This window comes from Nanorana parkeri, unplaced genomic scaffold, assembly GCF_000935625.1.
Source record: "Nanorana parkeri isolate BGI_ZX_2015 unplaced genomic scaffold, ASM93562v1 scaffold1215, whole genome shotgun sequence".
NCBI lineage: Eukaryota > Metazoa > Chordata > Amphibia > Anura > Dicroglossidae > Nanorana > Nanorana parkeri.
The window spans coordinates 428,406-447,785 of record NW_017307483.1 but is presented as its reverse complement, the minus strand read 5'-3'; the positions used below and the strand labels follow the sequence as shown (position 1 = coordinate 447,785).

The window sequence follows — 19,380 nt, the reverse complement described above, 5'->3', positions numbered from 1 at the left end:
CTCCCCTGTCACGGCAGAGAGCCGTGACAGGATCGAGAGGTGAGCGAATGCCGGAATGTGTTCTCTCACCTCCCGATCTACTGAGCCGACCTGTGACAGTCTCATTGTCACAGGTCGGCTAGAACTATGAGGTGAGTGAAAAGCACGCCCCTCATAGTTCTCCTTTAATAGCTACTGTGATGCACACAGAGCTCTCACCTGAATAATGTCCAACGTGACGTCCGCCCAGTACAAGCAGTTACTGTCGTAGTCAAAATCCAAAGCCACCGCACCCCGTAGACCCTTCAGCGGCAGTTCCTCGCTGACCCCAGAGGAGAGGTCGTGGCGGAATATGGCGTTCCTCATGGCGTACAGGATGAACTCATTCTCCTCTTTAAAAAGAGAAAAATGAAGTTACAAGAAATCTAGCTTTGCTAAAGTGAGTGTGTGATGGTAGAAAGATGGAAGGATAGAAAGATAGACAGACAGAGTCGTTGTACACTTACAGGGTTTAGGGGGCCTCAGCCGTGGCCCCTGACAGCTCCAAAGGACTGCAAATAATATTTAATATTCGGTACAAGTCAGAAGACTGTCAAGAGACTTCAGACATACTACAGGAGACAATCAGAGACCATAGACATGCAACAGGGATGCTTGGAAGCTGGAGGCACACTATAGAGACTAGGACATAATACATGAGACTGGCAGAGCTCGCTGTCATCATGGCCTCTTTACAAATGAATGCTTTCACGACTGCTGGGTAGTTACAAAAGGCCACACGGCAAGCATCATAGGGCCGCATGTGGCCTTCGGGCTGCGGGTTAGGCACCAGGGATATATGCGCTACACAAACTATTTCATAACTTTCTCTTACTAAGATTTACATTCCCATTTTAATCTGCTGCCAGATATGGATTTCTATAAAGTTCCAAAATATCCAATGCTGCCGCCTTGAAACACTGGGTAGCTCAGTACAATTGCTGTGCACAAAAGTCCCCCGTGAATCTAATTTCCTGCTCATGTGATTTGTCTCACTGCTTTTCCCAGAAGTCTGCATGGTTCCTGAAGTCAAAAAACAGGTATCCTCTGCTATAGAAGTTTTATCTTTGGTACAGTTTTCTGGGATTCTCCTGCATGCATTAAGGGATAGCCAGGGTTGCAGAATTTCTATTTACAATGCAGACTGGTCAGGTGGTAACAATGAAAGTAGACTCCACCATTTCCTGTAGCATTCAGTTTTATGAAGGGCAAAGTTCAGTTTACTAATACCCCTTACTATGGATGCAGCTCATCCAGAGGGGATTTTTATCAACATAATTGGAGTTTGGTGTGGACAGTGAAAGAACACATTGTGCCACATGGAAGAGAGGGAGCCGTCAGTGGGGTTTAATGCATCTCAAAGGCCTATAGATAAATATAATAAGTACTGTTTCAGCCTACAGGATCTCATCAGTGTGGAGATGCTGGTTCTTGCACTTGCCCGGAGGCATCGCTTGAAACCGCTGTTCTCGTACTACGATGAAGTTACTCCTGCAGAGCTTTGCGTGGTAATTAGAATGCAAAAGGCTGAAGCAGTCCACAGGTTGGTCTCCAAGCTCAGCAAAAGCAGCGTGATGTTTTAGCCAATCTAGACAATTTACCTCCCACAGGACACGGGACGTCTTCTCCGTCCAGTCGGGTCTCCACATCTCCCCCGGAACACGTGTCTCCGGAAATCCTGCGATAACTAAATCGAGGACCTAACTGTTAAAACTTGCAGCAATGGTGCATCAGCTCTGTGACGTCATAGACAGCATGCAAAGAATACAAATCTAAAGGCGATATGACTGGTAACCTCTGTGACTGCTTTACATGTTCATCAATGTATTAAACTCAGGACGTACTGTGCTGAGGTTACAGCTAATCGCAGATCAGAACCACCAATGACATGCAGAGAACAAAGTGCACACATGGCTGCCTGAATGTTGTATATGTTAAATCTCTTTCTACAGCAATGTTATCAGAATCCTGCTGGTCCCAGTGTACGTCTCCTTCTAGACCAGCGGTTCTCAACCTGTGGGTCGGGACCCCTTCAGGGGTCGAATGACGATTTGCCAGGGGTCGCCTGGGAGTCTCTTGCTATTCGATAGCGGCTCCCGGCCGCCTGGGAGAGAAACACTTTCTCCCGAGCAGAGTAAACCTTTCTTGTCTGACATTGGGGGCCGTAGGCCGCCGTAAGTCAGGAAAAAAAAAAAAAACACCCTAGGAATGCATAGCTAGATTCCTATTGGCTATTTCACTTTGCAATAGCCAATAGCAAACTAGCGATTGCACCGCCCTCTGCTGCTGCCAATCAGCAGAGGGGGACCTGAAGTTCTCCATCGGGTCCCCACTACTGATTGACAGCAGCAGAGGGCGGGTGCAATAGCTAGTTTGCTATTGGCTATTGCAGAGTGAAATAGCCAATAAGAATCTAGCTATGCATTCCTAGGGTGTTTTTTTATTTTTATTATTCTGATGGCGTACGGCTCTTCCGAGGGGTCACCCTGCCTCCAGCAGCCAACACTTAGGATATAATTTATATAAATGCAGTCACAGCCAATGTAGCCATGATCTTGCAAATGAAGGATGATAAATAAAAGTCGCAAAAGTCGCTGCCCTAACTGACTCACCTCACGATCTGTCTTCCAATAGCTGAGTGAGCATAACAGTAACGACTAAGCCCCGGAGTCTTTTAAATTCCTCCTTACCGTGGGGCTCCGATATTGTTATACACAGTCAGGAACTCGGACACAGTAATAGTGAGGTCAAGCAGTGGACCAGAAGCAACTCTAAGACTTCAGTTCACCTCTCATTCTTGAATATCATGGCCATGGCTCAATACCATGGTGGTTTTCCTATGCCATGGTGGTTTAACATTAAAGGAGAACTATGAGGTGAGTGCTTCTCAGTCACCTCATAGTTCTAGCCGACCTGTGACAATGAGACTGTCACAGGTCGGCTCAGTAGATTGCCCCCTCGGCTGGATTCCCCCCTCCCCGCTCTGATCCACCAACGCTGACTGGCGGTACGGACGGGGGAGGGGGCGGGTACAGCTGGCTCTGCCTCTAGATAGGCAGATCCAGCTGTCACTCATGCAGCTGGGCGGATCCAGACATCGATGTCGGGATCCGCTTCCGGCTGCAGCGTCTTAGTATACCGCGAGCTGTAGCTCCCTATATACTGAGCTTTGGGTGACGGGAGAACGCTAGTTTGTGTCCTCACGTTACCCTAAGGAGAACTTTGGGGAAAAGCCCTGACCCCATAGTTCTCCTTTAACTGCTCTGGGGAGGGGATACTACAAGTGAATATAACAGAGCGAGACCATGACCCGCTCAGACACGCCAGGAGGGCCGGACTGCAGCACTCACCCTCTGCTCCTCTTGTACGAGGTGCCCACAGGGCAGGGCGAGGGTATGGGGTACAGCTTCCCAGCAAATTCAGGGTCGGGAACACAGTCCTCCAGTCTCAGGTCTTGATTGAGCTTGAAGCCGTAGTCACTGCAGAGGAAATCAAGTTGTGTTTAGATGTCAAATTGAAAAAGAATGTGAAATTTAAAAAAACAAAAGTGTACGTCTGACAAAAATCACTGATGACCTCATATCTGTGCCCGATTCCCCCTGCAAGCTAGCTCCCAGTGTCAAACCCACAGCTCTGTGCAATGCAAAGCGGCCTGGTTGGCCCACACTGCTCACCCACCTGTAACCTGTATGGCAGGCTAATATAAAGACACATTTCAAGTACTTATATTGTCAGTAAAAAAATTTTTAATACTTAAAAGGAGAACTATGGGGTCAGGGCTTTTCCCCATAGTTCTCCTTAGGGTAACAGGAGGACACAAACTAGCGTCCACCCGTCACCCTAAGCTCAGTATACCACGAGCTACAGCTCATTGTATGCTGAGACGCCGCAGCCGGAGCGGATCCCGACATTGATGTCGAGATCCGCCCAGCTGCGTGAGTGACAGCTGGCTCTGCCTATCTAGAGGCAGAGGCAGCTGTACCCGCCCTCTCCCCCGTCCGTTCCGCCAGTCAGCGCTGGCGGATCGGAGCGGGGAGGGGGGAATCCAGCCACTCCCCTGTCACGGCAGAGAGCCGTGACAGGATCGAGAAGTGAGCGAACGCCGGCATGTATTCGCTCACCTCACGATCTACTGAGCCGACCTGTGACAGTCTCATTGTCACAGGTCAGCTAGAACTATGAGGTGAGTGAAAAGCACTCCCCCTCACCCCCCCTCATAGTTCTCCTTTAATGTACAGCTGTAGCTTTATACTAAAACCTTGTTAGGGTTCACCCATCCCAACACCCATATGGGGAATAAGGCAAAGGGCAAACTCCACTCCGGTCAGTAAATTGTTATAAAAAAACAAACAAGCAAAATAAAATAAGAAAAGCAAATGAAACCATAAATAACAACAGCACTAGATATTCGCATCTCCAACCTTCTTGCAGACACACATCAAGCCGTGGTCTAGTTAGAGAAGTACTCGCCCATACAGAGAGGGCACCTTTGCTGGCACCCAACCCCCTGCAGGCAGGCAATACACCCCACAAAGGTCAACGATATTAATAAGAAAACGCCACCTACCACTCAAAGTCTTTCCTTGTACAGGAGCAGTTGGAAGAAGTAATTGGCCGATCGAAATCTTCTCCATTGAAGCAGGTGGCGTGGGGCGTTCGTCTCTTGAAAACGGTCTTTCTCCCCAATAAGCACTCGTTGCCTCGCTCGTCAGAGGGCGACCACAACTTATAGTCATTTTCTGTGCACGGCACGCCTGCAGCAACAACAATGCCAAAGATTACGTCACCGTCCTGGCCGAGTCTGCGCATTAGCGCCCCATAGACTTCAATGAGGCCGGAGAGTATTGCAGAGGGTCCTATAGAGGTCCATGGGGATGTAAAGCAGAGGCATGGCCAGGATAGCACACCACTGCATGTAAACAAGCAACAGAACCACGGCCACTGGACTGAGGTAAGTATGCATCCCTGGAGGGGGAATTGGATTAGGCCAGGGGGAAGGGGGCAAAAATTGATACCTGCACTTTGTTTTAAAGTTCACTTACCCTTTAAAGAGGCAAAACATGGGGAAAAGTGCATGTATAGGCAGTGATGTAATGAATATGCAGGGTTAGGGCTCTGTCCTCTAAATCTGTATATAATATAATAACAGACAGGGGAACTAAGTGCTGCACAGGTTCCAGCGGTCTCCCAAAAAACGGATTTGCCAGTAAAAGTGCGAAGCCCAACTAGGTGACTTTCTTAAACGGTTGCTCTACCTTTCCAGCCAAAACCTTATCCCAGGCCCCCTCATCGTTTTCCTGCTTTGAGAAATCAGTTTGGTTTTCCATGCAAGTGTTGAATTATCCTTTACTAAAGCACAGAGCAAAGTGCGGGGTGCATTACCCACCTGCACGCAGCACATCAAACCCTGTTCTGCTTTCCATTGAGGGAAGCCAATTCCCGACTGGCTGCTATATATAATATGACTGAGCACATCATCGCTAATCTCATTGCAGCATTAATGGAGGAGGTGCGGTAATTACAATCCAGCGGACCTGGGACATAACGGCATCACAATAAGAGGTTCGTACCGAGGACGTCACTTGTGTTGACCTGTAATATGACCCAGCTGTGTCCCCCTCCGACATAGGATCCGAAGATGGTGAACACTGTGCTTTTCTCCCCGGGTTCGGTCAGCAGGCCGTACACGATGAGCGTGCTGTCTGAGAAGTTGAAGGTTTTCCACGTCTCTCCCTCGTTTGTGCTGTACCTGGAGAGTGAAGAAAGGACAACCGAGGATGTATGGTGAAGGGTATTACATGGCGGGTCCAGTCACTGGCTCCAGGGGGCAGCACAATATCACAAAACAAACCGCTCCCAACTTCAGAAACATGTTACAATGGACGCTGCTGTTTATTTTAGCCCTTTGCTTACGGCTTATATGTAGCTTGTCTGAAATGTGGCCAGGCATTGAGGGCGGGGGACAGGTCGTGCGTCCTAAGTGCATTATGGAAGGGTGATATCACACAATAACACTAGACTCATTTGCATACATTTAATTGGTGCACATGGCTAATGATTTTGTTATGCCCTATCTGCAGACTGCAAAACCTCAAGTCTCTATGTGATCACTATGATTTGTTATCATGGTGATCACATAATAAGGAGTCATGCTTTTTGGCTCCTTATGCTTAGTGTGTCAGTGACAGCACAGTCACTTGGTTGGGGCCTTAGTTCCCCTGACTTAAAGGAGAACTATGGGGTCAGGGCCTTAGTTCCCCTGACTTAAAGGAGAACTATGGGGTCAGGGCTTTTCCCCATAGTTCTCCTAAGGGTAACAGGAGGACACAAACTAGCGTCCTCCCGTCACCCTAGGCTCAGTATACCGCGAGCTACAGCTGGCGGTATACTGAGACGGCGGAGCGGATCCCGACATCGATGTCTGGATCCGCCCAGCTGCATGAGTGACAGCTGGCTCTGCCTATCTAGAAGCAGAGCCCGATGTACCTGCCCCCGCCCCCGTCCGTTCCGCCAGTCAGCGTTGGTGGATCAGAGCGGGGAGGGGGGTCCAGACAATTATGTCTGGACCCATCCAGCTGCATGAGTGACAGCTGGCTCTGCCTATCTAGAAGCAGAGCCCGATGTACCTGCCCCCGCCCCCGTCCGTTCCGCCAGTCAGCGCTGGAGGATCGGAGCGGGGAGGGGGGAATCCAACCCCTCCCCAGTCATGGCAGAGAGCCGTGACAGGATCGAGAGGTTAGCGAACGCCGGTATGTTCCCTCACCTCCCGATCTACTGAGCCGACCTGTGACAGTCTCATTGTCACAGGTCGGCTAGAACTATGAGGAAGAGTGAAAACCCCTCACCTCATAGTTCTCCTTTAAAGTCTGAGCTGTGCCAACTACCCCGCACAATGACACAACCTCAGTGCCAGTAAGGTCACACTAACAGGAAGGGAGGGGGGGCAGTTACTTTATTATTACAGGTATTTATATAGCAACAACAATTACGCAGTTCTTTACATAGGGCCCATTCACATCAGCCCCTACTCTAAAGGAGCTTACAATCTAAGGTACCCAATCTCACATACATACACATATTAGGGCCATTTAGCCTCCCAGCATGTCTTTGGAGTGTGGGAGGAAACCAGAGTACCCGGCAGAAACCCACACAAGCACAGAGGCAACATGCAGACTCCATACAGATAGTATTCGGGATTTGAACCGGGGACCCCTCCGCAAAGGCAGAGGTACTAACCGCTACACCAGTGGGGCAAAGCAAGAGGTTCAGTGTTCAAATCCCAATACTGACACCTAAGAAGCTAGAGACAAAGATAGGTTTTGATCCTATGCCCTATTTAGACAACACAAAATACTGTAGGGATGTCAGAAGTGATGCGTATGTAAACAATCACCTACTTCAATTGGTTGGTCTCGACACCTTGAGCAATCGCCATGAGAATGCCGCCATGGTCGCCCCAAGTGCAATAGTGCGCTCCTAGAAGAGACTGCAGAGAAAGCCTTTGTTAGGTCACAAAAATTATATTATTAAAAATTCTGCTAGCTCAGTTCGAGGCAAGACAGCAAATCAAGAGACAGCCATGAACCCAACTGATGGCTTCTGCTGCCTAATATCCATTGGACAAGTCAGACCGCAGGCACAACGGCGGCTTCCAACATTTGGTATTACGATTAAATCTGCGGTTACATCAATGAGAGCTTCTCACATTTCACAATGCATGGCTTCTGCTATGAAAATGTCTGGAGGAAGAAAAAAAAAAGGAAGTTCTTCCGCTCCTAACACACAGACTTTCCCAATATCCAATCTTACTGGTGAACCCGTCCGCTACGGGTCAGCGTTTCTCATCTCTACATTGTGTACTCTTTTAATCATCCGGTGTAAAACACACAGGAAACCAAACTGTGACACACATGAAACAAAATATGCAAATAATATCCTTAGGTTTGTGAAACAAAGCAAACACCATAAATAAAGGGAACTTTGTTATCAAATCAAAACAATGCCTCTGGTTATCTTCTTGGAATTGTTTCTCCAAACACCTCCCTGAGTATCCGCTTCAATCATTCAGTGACGGAGGTGTACGGAGAAACATAATCGTGAGAAGAGAATCACGAGCTATATTTCATTGTTTTAATTTGATAACAAAGTTCCCCTTATTTATGATTTGTGCATTGTTTTACATCACTACGCGTCTGCCTTGCCCTCTCCTGCTACAGTACTCCTGTGTATCCTAGTGCCTGCTCTGTGCTAGCTTCCAACCTGTCCCATCCCGGGACTCCTATGCCTCCAGAACATCCTGTGTCATCCCGGGACTCCTATGCCTCCAGAACATCCTGTGTCATCCCGGGACTCCTATACCTCCAGAATATCCTGTGTCATCCCGGGACTCCTATGCCTCCAGAATATCCTGTGTCATCCCAGGACTCCTATGACTCCAGAATATCCTGTGTCATCCCGGGACCCCTGTGACTCCAGTGCACATTGCATCCCTGGGTCATCCTGGGACCACCATGACACCAGAACATTCCATGTCATCCTGGGACCCCTGTGACTCCAGAACATCATGTGTCCTTCTGGGACCCCTGCAACTTCAGAATAACCCGTGTCCTCCTTGGACCCCTGTGACTCCAGAATATCCTGTGTCATCCTAGGACTTCTATGACTCCAGTGCACATTGCATCCCTGGGTCATGAAGGAACTCCTGTGACTTCAAAACTTCTGTTGTCATCCTGGAACCCCTGTGACTCCAGAACATCCTTTGTCATCCTGGGATTCCTGTGACTTCAGAACATCCCGTGTCATCCTGGGACCCTGTGACTCCAGATCAGCCCAGGTAATCCCGGGACTCCAGGTCATCCCGAGTCTTCAGAACATCCCATGTCATCCTGGGACCACTGTGACTCCAGAACATCCCATGTTAACCTGGGACCCCTGTCATTCCAGTGTACCTGATGTCCCGTGTCATCCAGGGACTCTTACAGCACCTTGTGTGCCTCCATAATATCTGTGTCTCCGTGTAGTCTCAGGTATGCTCCAGCAACCTGTCCTCCTTTCTGTGGATACTGTCCATAACATTTCTACTTTCATGATTCCTTAATGCTGGCTGGGAAACGTGCATTTAAAATCAGAAAAGAACTCCTGGCAGGCAGACATCCTGATATTCCATTCTAATCCCTAGAGCTCACTGCTTGTCCCCATTCAAAACAATTTACATTTACAAGATAATATCTGGATCTGAAAAAGGCATTTGCTGCACATAAAGTGGCTTTATATCCTTTCTAGCCATTGAATAATATCTTTAAATGAAAGTCTTTGTGCCCGGAGTTTATATTTAAAGATGATCATGCATATTAAAGGTGCACTTATTCTACAATATGTTGTTTTGCATGACTATGAGCAGGATAAAAACACAGAATTACCTCTCTCCATCGAACACCGGCACTGCTTGAAACATACAGATTGATTTTACTGATCGTGTCCCTCCCAACCGAACCTGGAGAGAGAAACAACGTTTACGGCGACTGTGCAGCTTCGATGGGATGAAGTAACTGTTAGACCTCAGATTGTGATTTTAATTACAGTATTTCATCCCAAGTCTTACTTGCATGTTCCAACTGCTGAAAATGGAGGTTAAAAAAAAGAAAATGTCCCTTGGCATCCTCCCCTCTAATGCAGGGCTATGTAAACTGCATTACGCGTGATGACGTCAGCAATCCCAAGACTGCCGGAGCCCAGGAGAGAAGAGGCTGCGGGGACCGGCATAGCAGCCCTGAGGAAGCCGGCAGGAGCAGGGAACAGGCAAGTAAATCTGCTTAACTCCAGTCCCTTAGACATAATTGAGCACTTAACCCTTTCAGTGCGGAGGTAACCCCACTACAAGGATATGTTGTTTGCTTGCCTGGAGATGGGCTTTAAGATAGGGGATGGTGCTCTGAAAAGGTATTATTCCAGAGAAAGAAGCACCTTCACCCGTCTGGGCCCCCGGCTTGGTGGTGCAGCGACAGGTGTGTGGTACCGCTGCAGAAAAGTCACAAGCGGCTCTGCTGGTGACGTCACACTAAACCCCGGTGTCACTTGTGTTTCGATAGAACATCTATCTTTGCCAAGGTATGCTCCGAACATATAAAACATTCCTTTTCATGTATTCCCCCCTCTGACTAACCCAGCAATACGTGAGAAAGAATGCTCTGTATCAGGGGTGGGCAACTCCAGCCCTCCAGCTGTGGTGTGGTGTCCCATGAGGCATTTCAAGACTGACAGCCATATGCATAACTCCAATAGGCATGTTGGGATTTGTAGTTAAAGCAAAGCTGGAGGGCCGGAGTTGCCAACCCCTGCCCTATATGCCCAAAGCTTCCCTTTTGAAACAGGTCAGAAGTAACCATGTCTTATGCTGGCCACAGACCTTACAACCATCGCAAGATGTTTGTCTTGCGATGGTTGTAAGGTAATTTAAAAAAAACGTACGTTCTGTCCATCTGGGACAGGCAGATCGTACTTGCGATAATAACAAGCCCTCCCCACCTAGGGGCGGGCTTCCGATGACCGCAATGCTGAACACCGCACGTGCGGCATTTATCTTAGGAACATGCTACACACCCACCGACAATCGTACGATTCTCGGCGGGTTTTCTAACATGTTCCTAAGATAAAAGTCGTGCGACTGTACAGTAGAAACGGTCGCACGCCTACCACACACCGTGCGATAATGGTACGATTGCGGGATTTCCCACAATTATCGTGCGATTATCGCAAGGTGTGTGGGCACCTTTAGTAACAGGGGCATTCAAATGTATTCCAGTGACTGCTCTTAGCAAGCGTTGACTGACGTACAATGGACTTTATTTGTATGGGTGGAGGGTTGATCTGCTGCAATGACATACTGTTAGTTTTCTATCCCTTGTAGAGTGTGTTGAAGGATTTGTTCTGTATATCTCGTTTATGAAAAGCATTCAAGGTGCCCGTCTGCTGAACATGGCACAACCAAAGCGGACTTAAGAAATAACCGACGTTGCAGGTTTCCAATAGAATTCCTCGCCGTATGAAAGCTGGAAAGGTTCTGACCGTAAGCTCGTTTCATAAACAATCACACTGCTTTCACTTTGCACTATTCTCATTGGCTTTTGGCCAGAGAACCGCGCCCAGACACATACCAGTCGCTGCGATTATCCCCGGGGCCGAATCCTTAGAGACAATGGGCATGACGCGACCCTGGGAGGCCACCTGACTGCGAGGCTGTGCCAAGTGCAGATGACAGTCCTTCGGGCTCTGCGAATACAGAATACATAGGAGACTGTGAGCCATAAAAATGAGAGTATACTGGACATGTGATTGATACAGAATGTCCATTTATTTCCCTCTAATGTCTGAAGATAAAGCTGTTATCTGACCAAAGGCGGTTTACATTTCCTCTTCATAATCATAAATGGGGTGATAAAGACGTATTTGGGGCACAGTTCCAATATTCTGCACGAGGAGCCAGAGATGATCAGCTATGCCACAGATGCCAAAATTGTATCTTCTCTGCCCCGTCTGTATCACCGTCACCAATGTGTGTATCATCAGCAAACTAATACACTGCAAGGTGACGACAGACTACAGGAAATAGACTTAACGGTGTATAAAGTGCAACTTGTTGACCATACAATCATCCCTCTAGGTCAGGGGTAGCCAAACTCTGGCCCTCCAGCTGTGGTGAAACTACAAATCCCATGATGCATCTCTCTCCGGGAGTCATGTCTGTGGCTGTGAGAATCTTGCAATGCCTCATGGGATTTGTAGTTGCACCACAGCTGGAGGGCCGGAGTTTGGCTACCCCTGCTCTAGGTGATCAATATCCGGTGCAAGGATCTTGAGCAAATTTTGTTGCAGATTCGTACACTATATGGCCAAATGTATGCGGACACCCCGCCAAATGATGTTCAGCGAAAAGTTCAGTACTAGAGATTACAAAATACATCGCAGACAATTGTGCTCTTCCAGCCTTGTGGTCACAGTTTGGTGAAGACCCTTTGCTGTTCCACCATGACTGTCCCCTGTGTATAAAGCCAGCTCCATAGAGACATGGTGTGACCAGCTTGGTGTGGAGGAACTGGAGTGTCCTGCACAGAGCCACGACCTCAACCCTACTGAACACCTTTGGAATGAATTGGAGTGTGTCATTGGTCTTCTCATTCAACATCAGGACCTGATCTCACAAATATCTTTTTGACTCAATGGGCACAACACTATCTATCGCTCTATTTGATATCTGCACCTCATAGCCAAATCGATATGGAGCCCCCTCCAAATGATAGAGTTCAGGTGTTTCCAGTGAAGGTTCTGTTATTTCTACCATCATACAAAGACATTGTAGACCATTGTGCTCTTCAAGCCTTGTGAACAACTTTGGGGTGAATTGGAACCAGATTGGAAGCTAGGTCTCCACATTCAACGTGGTATAATGGGTCAGGCGTGGAGGAACTGGAGGGTCGTGCAATGAACCCTGACCTCGGCCCTACTGAACACCTTTGGGATGAATTTGGAACACCAATGGTAAGCCGGGTCTTCTCATCCAACATCAGTACCTAACATCACAAGTGGGCACAAATTCCCACAGACACCCCAAAATCTTGTAACCAACACAATATGGTCGAAAGTATGTGAACACTCTTTTAAATGACAAACTTTAAGGTCTCGTTCACACCTAGGCGTATTGCATATGCGCGTCTGTCGCGCGTTTTTTTACCGCGATTTGCGGTAAAAAAGTTGCGCGACCGTCGCACATTTCCGAAGGCTACTTGGCTGTATCCCAATGGAAACGCAACAAAACGGCCCAAAGTAGTACCTGTACCTTTTCAGGCGTGGGCCGTTTTTTAGCGCGTTAGGGACGGGCGGAAATACGCCAAGGTGGGAACGAGACCATTGAATACAATGGGATTTATTTTTTTGAGCGTTTTGTAGAGCGTTCGCCGAGCGTAGAACGCGCTACAAAACGTTCAGGTGTGAACGAGGGCTTAGTGTCTCTGGTGAAGGTTCTGTTAATTCTACATCCTAAAAAGACATCGTAGACAGTTGTGTGCGGTAACAGTTTGGTGAGGACCCTTTTCTGTTCCACCATGACTGTCCCCGGTGCACAAAGCCAGCTCCATAGAGACATGGAGGGGAATGTATAAAAACTGGAGCAAACAAAATCTGTAGCAGTTGCCCAGGGCAACCAATCAGATTCTCTCTTCAGTCAAAATTTTAAAATGAGAGATAGAAGCCGATTGGTTGCCATGGATAGCTTGTCCAGATTTCGTCTGCTCCAGTTTTGATAACACCCCCCCCACCTTCCCCAAGTTTGATACCAGCATAAGATGGCACGCTGACAGCAGCACCGGGCAGGAACTCACCGGGCAGTGGGTGGTGTCCGTGTAACTGGTGTATCCCGGAGCCAAAATAAATTCCCAGGTCCCGCCTTTGTCGAAGGTGATGACGGTGGCCACGTTCTCTTTGGAGGGCGGTTTGTTTAACACGTTGGCGATGTATACGCCCTTAACGCCCTTCACGCGATGGACGTCGGCAAACGGCTCGTTCTCCAGATACCTGAAACCAGTATGAAAAGGAGTCAAACGCTTCCTGCCTGCAATCTGCGGCCTACAGTCTCCAGGCACGGGTCCTCGTCCTGAGGAAACGTTCATCTAGGAGAGCTACGGTCAAAACATCAGAAACCAATCGGCACGATTCCAGATCATGTGATCAACATGACACTGCGATCACATGAAGTGCGTTTGTTTCTAAACAAGCCTCTTATGTCTCCGGCTGACAAACCATTCGCTCCCGTGTCCACTTGCTGCGCACACAGAAAGATATATGAAATAATAACGTGTTAAGTACCTGACCAGAGTGTCCTTCCCCGATCCCGGATTGACGTAGATCACATTCTCCAGCGAGAGAGAAAAGCGCAGGCCCTCCACCTCCGATATGTACAGGTTGGTTATGTTGTTGCTGTGCGTGACGCATACAAACACCTGATCCTCCGAGGCATCCGTAATGTAATATTCCTGCCACAAAAAGTCCGCCGTTGATGAAGATAAATTGACCGCCGGCACTGAACATTATTGACTGCAGCCTGCGATCACATGACACAACCCAGCAATACTTACAGTGATTGGGTGGCGGGTGATGAACTGGGCTGATCTCATTGGCTTGCGGTTATACGAAACCCATAACTGCGCCGAGAAGGGGTCCTTACTGCCCAACAGATGCTGGAAGAACGGAACGCACATTGTTAGATATACAGCTACAGGACATGTACCCAGGTATTGTAGGCTGACAACACGGTGCCTCTGCTTTGTCAGCGCTGCCCAGTTCTCCCTTGCCTGACTACAGAACACCTATCCCTTGTGCTATGAAGATGAGCAGGGGGTGTTCTGTAGTCCAGCAGAGGAGAACTGTGCAGGGCTGAAAACACTCACAAGGCATATAGAGGAATAAACACCACTCCTTAGTACTGTGTGGTGGGTATGCGTGCCGCCCAAATGGCGCTCGCCCCCGCTCTTTATGCGTACAAAGAGTTCGGACACACTAATAACCTCAGCTGAAATAAACTTTTATTGTTCCAGACGATGGATACAGAAGGTCCGCCCTGCCCCTTCCCCACTCTGACGCGTTTCTCCCAAAGTGTTTAGTCAGAGTAACGAGCAAGCCTTTTTGGGTGAAACGTGTCACTGTGGTCTGTCCGGACCTTCTGTATCCCTTGCCTGGAACAATAAAGTTTTTATTCCAGCTGATGTCACTGGGGTGCGGTGGGACTCTTTGTACACAGGGCTGACAACACAGGGCAGTTGTCAGCTTACTACAGGAAGTTAGGTGCTCACTGGATTTCTGGCAGGCAGACAGGTAATTTTCTGTACCTGCAGCATTTTTAAAGGCATAAAACATGGGGGGGAGGGGGAGAGGAGGGGAAGGGGGAGGGGCATGTTCATGTATTGCGGAGCATTTTTTGTTTCTATTCTGCCCGGACACTTTTAATCTACAATACAATAAAAACCTGAACAGAAAGAAGCTCGCCTTTGTTTAATTACCCATAATCCCTCACCACGGCCAGAGATATGAACAGATGGTGGCTGCTTTGTGGATAGACATGTAGCATATGGACTCTGAATACACAACGGACTTTGTATAACAACATTACATTAAAAAGATAATCGCAGGACTGGAACCTGAAGGGAACCAGTGAGGGGGGCAATGTGGGAGCTGCCATTGCTGACGGGTGCAGGTTCTGCCTGATCCTCACAACCCAGCCAGCCAATCAAGTCTAAAAACTCCTAAACCTGTCAGAGAAATGATTCTGTAGGGAGGACGGGATCACAACGATGGCTTCAGACCCTGTTAAAGGAGAACTCTATCATTGTACACCGATCAGCCATAACGTTGTGAACACGCCCCTAATATTGAGTAGGTCCCCCTTCTCCTGACCCGTCCAGGCATGGACTCCCATAAACCTCTGAAGGTGTGCTGTGGTATCTGGCACCAAGCCATCAGTAGCAGATACTTTAAGTCCTGTAAGTTGTGAGGTGGGACCTCCATGGATCGGACTTTTTTTTCAGCACATCCCACAGATGATCGATTGGACTGAGATCTGGAGAATTTGGTGTCCAAGTCATTACCTCAAACTCGTTTTTGTGTTCCTCAAACCATTCTTTTTGCAGTGTGGCAGGGCTCATTATCCTGCTGGAAGAGGCCACTGCCATCGGGGAATACCGTGTCCATGAAGGGGGGGACTTGGTCAGTAACAATGTTTAGGTCGGTGGTACCAGTCCAGGTACCATCACATGAATGGCAGGACCCGAGGTTTCCCGGCAGAACATTGCCCAAAGCATCACACTGCCCCCGCCGGCTTGTCTTCTTCCCATAATGCATCCTGGTACCATCTCTTCCCCAAGTAAGTGACACACACCCGGCCATACACGACTCATCAGCCTTGTGGTCCAGTTCTGACGCTCATGTGACAATTTTAGGCACTTTTGGAGGTGCCTAAGCATGGGCACCCTGACCCGTCTGCAGATGCACAGCCCCATACACAACAACCTGCGATGCTCTGCGTGTTCAGACATCTTTCTATCAGAACCAACATTCACTTTATCAGCAATCTGATCTCCAGTATCTCTTCTATTGGATCGGACTACACGGGCCAAACTTCTTCCCATCACTGAGCCTTGGCCACCCATGACCCTGTCACCAGTTCACCTTCCTTGGGGCACTTTTGGTGGGTCCTGACCACTGCAGACCGGGAACATCCCACAAGAGCTGCCGTTTTGGAGTTGCTCTGACCCAGTCATCCAGTCATCACAATTAGTGATGTGCTCGGGCGTGTTCGCAGCTCCACGTGCCGAGACCGCCATGAAGCTGACAGTGCCAATCACAGGCACTGAGACATGTTCCCGGTCCGCAGCTGCAGAGATCGGTAAATGGCTCAGTGCCTGTGATTGGCCCTGTGCGCTGACAGCTTCCTGGCGGGCTCGGCACGTGGAGCTGCGAACACTCCCGAGCCCGTCACTAATCACAATTTGGCCCTTATCAAAGTCCTTCAAATCCTCACACTTGCCCATTTTACAATGTTACGACCAATCAGTGTATAATTATTCTTTGAGCTGCACGAATGCCCTAAGTTGTGCTAAAGTGGCTTGTCAATATTATCACACTGGGCCTCAGGGGGAGGGGCCATGACACGCTACATTCTTCCCTAGGCAATGGGCGTCATTAAACCCAAAAGACTAAGGACATCTTGTGGCGAAGAAGAGGTAGTACAGAGGGAATAGCTCCAGACTAACCCTGAGTACTGCAGCCAGAGCTCCTTTTAAAACCCCCAGGAGTCTGGAATTGTGCTTTAGGTCTAGTTCACACCAGAACTGAGTGCATCTGCGCAGCGCAATGCGTTTTGTCACGAATTTGACGCTTTTTTTTAAGCTTAAAATGGGCTTTCAGGTGCAGTTAGTGCAATTGCATGCATTTTTGATGCGTTCTGTTTCAATCAGGTGCAGCTATAATGAGACAAGTAGTATCTTTTCTGACTGCACTGGTGTGGACGGAGCACCAGAAATCCCATAGGAAAGCATTGCGACACAATTTTGATACAGCTGCCAAACTGAACGGCATCCGGTGTGAACCAGCGCTCCGGGGTTACAGAGCTACACGCCATCTCAGTTCTGATTTCACGGTCTGATTGCTGTGCATGCCGAATTAGTCTGAGGAGGAAGAGGATGTGGGTTCATGGGGAGACAAGTACAAATAAAATCAACAATGTGAAAAAGGAAGCGGTATACTTTTCGCTTTACTCATCTCATCCAAAACCCAATTTAAAATACAGCCGCACACAAAACAGGAAAAAGCTAAATAATATGTTGTAAGCTGACCTCCGTCCTTCCCTTCAGCCTTCTACCTGACCTCTGTCCTCCCCTTCAGTCTTCTATCTCACCTCCGTCCTTCCCTTCAGTCTTCTATCTCACCTCCGTCCTTCCCTTCAGCCTTCTATCGGACCTCCGTCCTTCCCTTCAGTCTTCTCTCTGACCTCCCTTCAGTCTTCTCCCTGACCTCCGTCCTTCCCTCCAGTCTATCTGACCTCCGACCTCCCCTTCAGTCTTCTATCGGACCTCCGTCCTTCCCTTCAGTCTTCTCTCTGACCTCCCTTCAGTCTTCTCCCTGCCCTCCGTCCTCCCTTCAGTCTTCTCTCTGACCACCGTCCTTCCCTTCAGCCTTCTATCTGATCTCCGTCCTTCCCTTCGTTCTTCTCTTTGAACTCCGTCCTTCCCTTCAGGGCCCAGTCACACCATAAGGAGTGTGTTCCAGAGCGTTCGGCCTCTGGAACACACTGGAGCACAACCGCACCGCAGCCTCGCCCCCCCCCACACGTAATGTGATCGCCGGCACCTAAAAGCGGGTCACGCTAGTACATGTACATCCGGCGGGGGCGTGGCTGCGGCGCCATTGACTTCAATGCACAGCCACGCCCAGTCCAGCCCCAAAACAAAGTGAGGCGGCGGAGTTGCGTTCCAGAGGCCGAACGCTCTGGAACGCACTCTATATGGTATGACTGGGCCCTCAGTCTTGCACAGTTGTACCGCCTCCTCTCCTCATCCTCTGATATCACTGCACACTGGGAGCTCCTCACAATGTGCATTAGAAGCTGCAGCAAGTCCCTGGCCCCGCCCCTTTCATTCATTGGATTTCAGTTCTTTTAACCATGGAGGCTCGGCATGACATGTGGGCGTTAACAAGGATCTGCATTTAAATACAGTCTGCCTAGAAAACCCCGCCCCTCATGGCACCCGTACCACTCACCACCGTCTTCGTGGCGAACATGTAACTCTCCCGGAGCTGAAAACCGTCCACGTTCTCGATTATGATCTCCGAGTTGTCCCGAGACTGGAAGTAGTCGGTGCTGCGCAGGACGATGGAGGTGCCGCGAGGCTCGTGGCGTTCAACGTAAACCGTGTTCGGCTTGTCAAGAGGAGCGAGACCCCTGATCGGAAAAACAAAATACAGATCAATGTATCAGAAAATGATCAATAAGGGAGCAGGCTCTGCATTATAAAGTCATTAACCCCTTCACCCCCAGACCACCCCAATCCTGCATTACCCTAATAGCTGCAAGCATATCGAACAGGTTCAACAAAATACACCCGCCTCCTGCATCCGCCCCCTGACATCACAGCAATCGTAGGCAACCATTGGTGGATTGACTACAAAAGGATTACTGTGTCCCTGCCCCCTCCCCTCTCTGATTGGAGGAGCACATTAATAAGGTCATTTCAACAATCTCCTTCACTGCAAGCAAGTTCACAGTGTTCGACGGTCAGCCCTGTGCAAAGCAACAAGAGTCCTGATTGGCCCTGAATGCCGCGCCGCCCTCTCCCATCTGCTGCACAGAAGATTGCAGGAAGCTAATATAAAAACAGATCTATGCTAGTTCATTTGTTTCATATAATAAATATATAAAAATCCAGTTTGTTTTTTGGTTTGCCTGCTTTATGTGTGGGAGTCTATGGAGGGGGGGGGAGCCAAGTACCGGTTTGCACAGAGGAAGACGTCATCATGTTTGGCATGCTCATCCCACCTACCAGTAAAAAGACTTCACGTGTTCCTGGATCATTATCCACGTCTGACCGAAATCCTCCGACTTCCACAGCTGTGAAAGGAAGAGAGATGAGGCAAGGTGAGGTTCTGTGTACAGCACGTAGGAGGGGGGGGGGGTTTGGGGCAAACTGCGGCCCTCCGGCTGTGGTGAAACCACAAATCCCATCATGCATATTGTGTGTCATGCCTGTGGCTGTTAGAGTCATGAGAGTTGTAGTTGTATCACAGCTGGAGGGCTGGAACTTGCCTATCCCTGACCTAGAA

At 48.8% G+C, this 19,380-nt stretch overlaps 1 protein-coding gene across 1 annotated transcript in view; it reads right to left on the bottom strand.

The window, feature by feature from the left end:
• Positions 1 to 19,380, bottom strand: part of SORL1 (sortilin related receptor 1) — a 66,914-nt gene that overhangs the window by 41,332 nt on the left and 6,202 nt on the right. The window contains exons 5-17 of the mRNA XM_018568605.1: positions 19,101 to 19,168; positions 18,322 to 18,502; positions 14,145 to 14,246; positions 13,876 to 14,042; positions 13,392 to 13,584; positions 11,172 to 11,286; positions 9,438 to 9,511; positions 7,416 to 7,504; positions 5,589 to 5,767; positions 4,586 to 4,772; positions 3,369 to 3,497; positions 1,620 to 1,705; positions 199 to 371 (exon numbers count right to left, since the gene is read on the bottom strand). Coding sequence (XP_018424107.1) covers positions 199 to 371; positions 1,620 to 1,705; positions 3,369 to 3,497; positions 4,586 to 4,772; positions 5,589 to 5,767; positions 7,416 to 7,504; positions 9,438 to 9,511; positions 11,172 to 11,286; positions 13,392 to 13,584; positions 13,876 to 14,042; positions 14,145 to 14,246; positions 18,322 to 18,502; positions 19,101 to 19,168 — 1,743 coding nt within the window. The remainder of the gene's footprint in view (positions 1 to 198; positions 372 to 1,619; positions 1,706 to 3,368; positions 3,498 to 4,585; positions 4,773 to 5,588; positions 5,768 to 7,415; positions 7,505 to 9,437; positions 9,512 to 11,171; positions 11,287 to 13,391; positions 13,585 to 13,875; positions 14,043 to 14,144; positions 14,247 to 18,321; positions 18,503 to 19,100; positions 19,169 to 19,380) is intronic.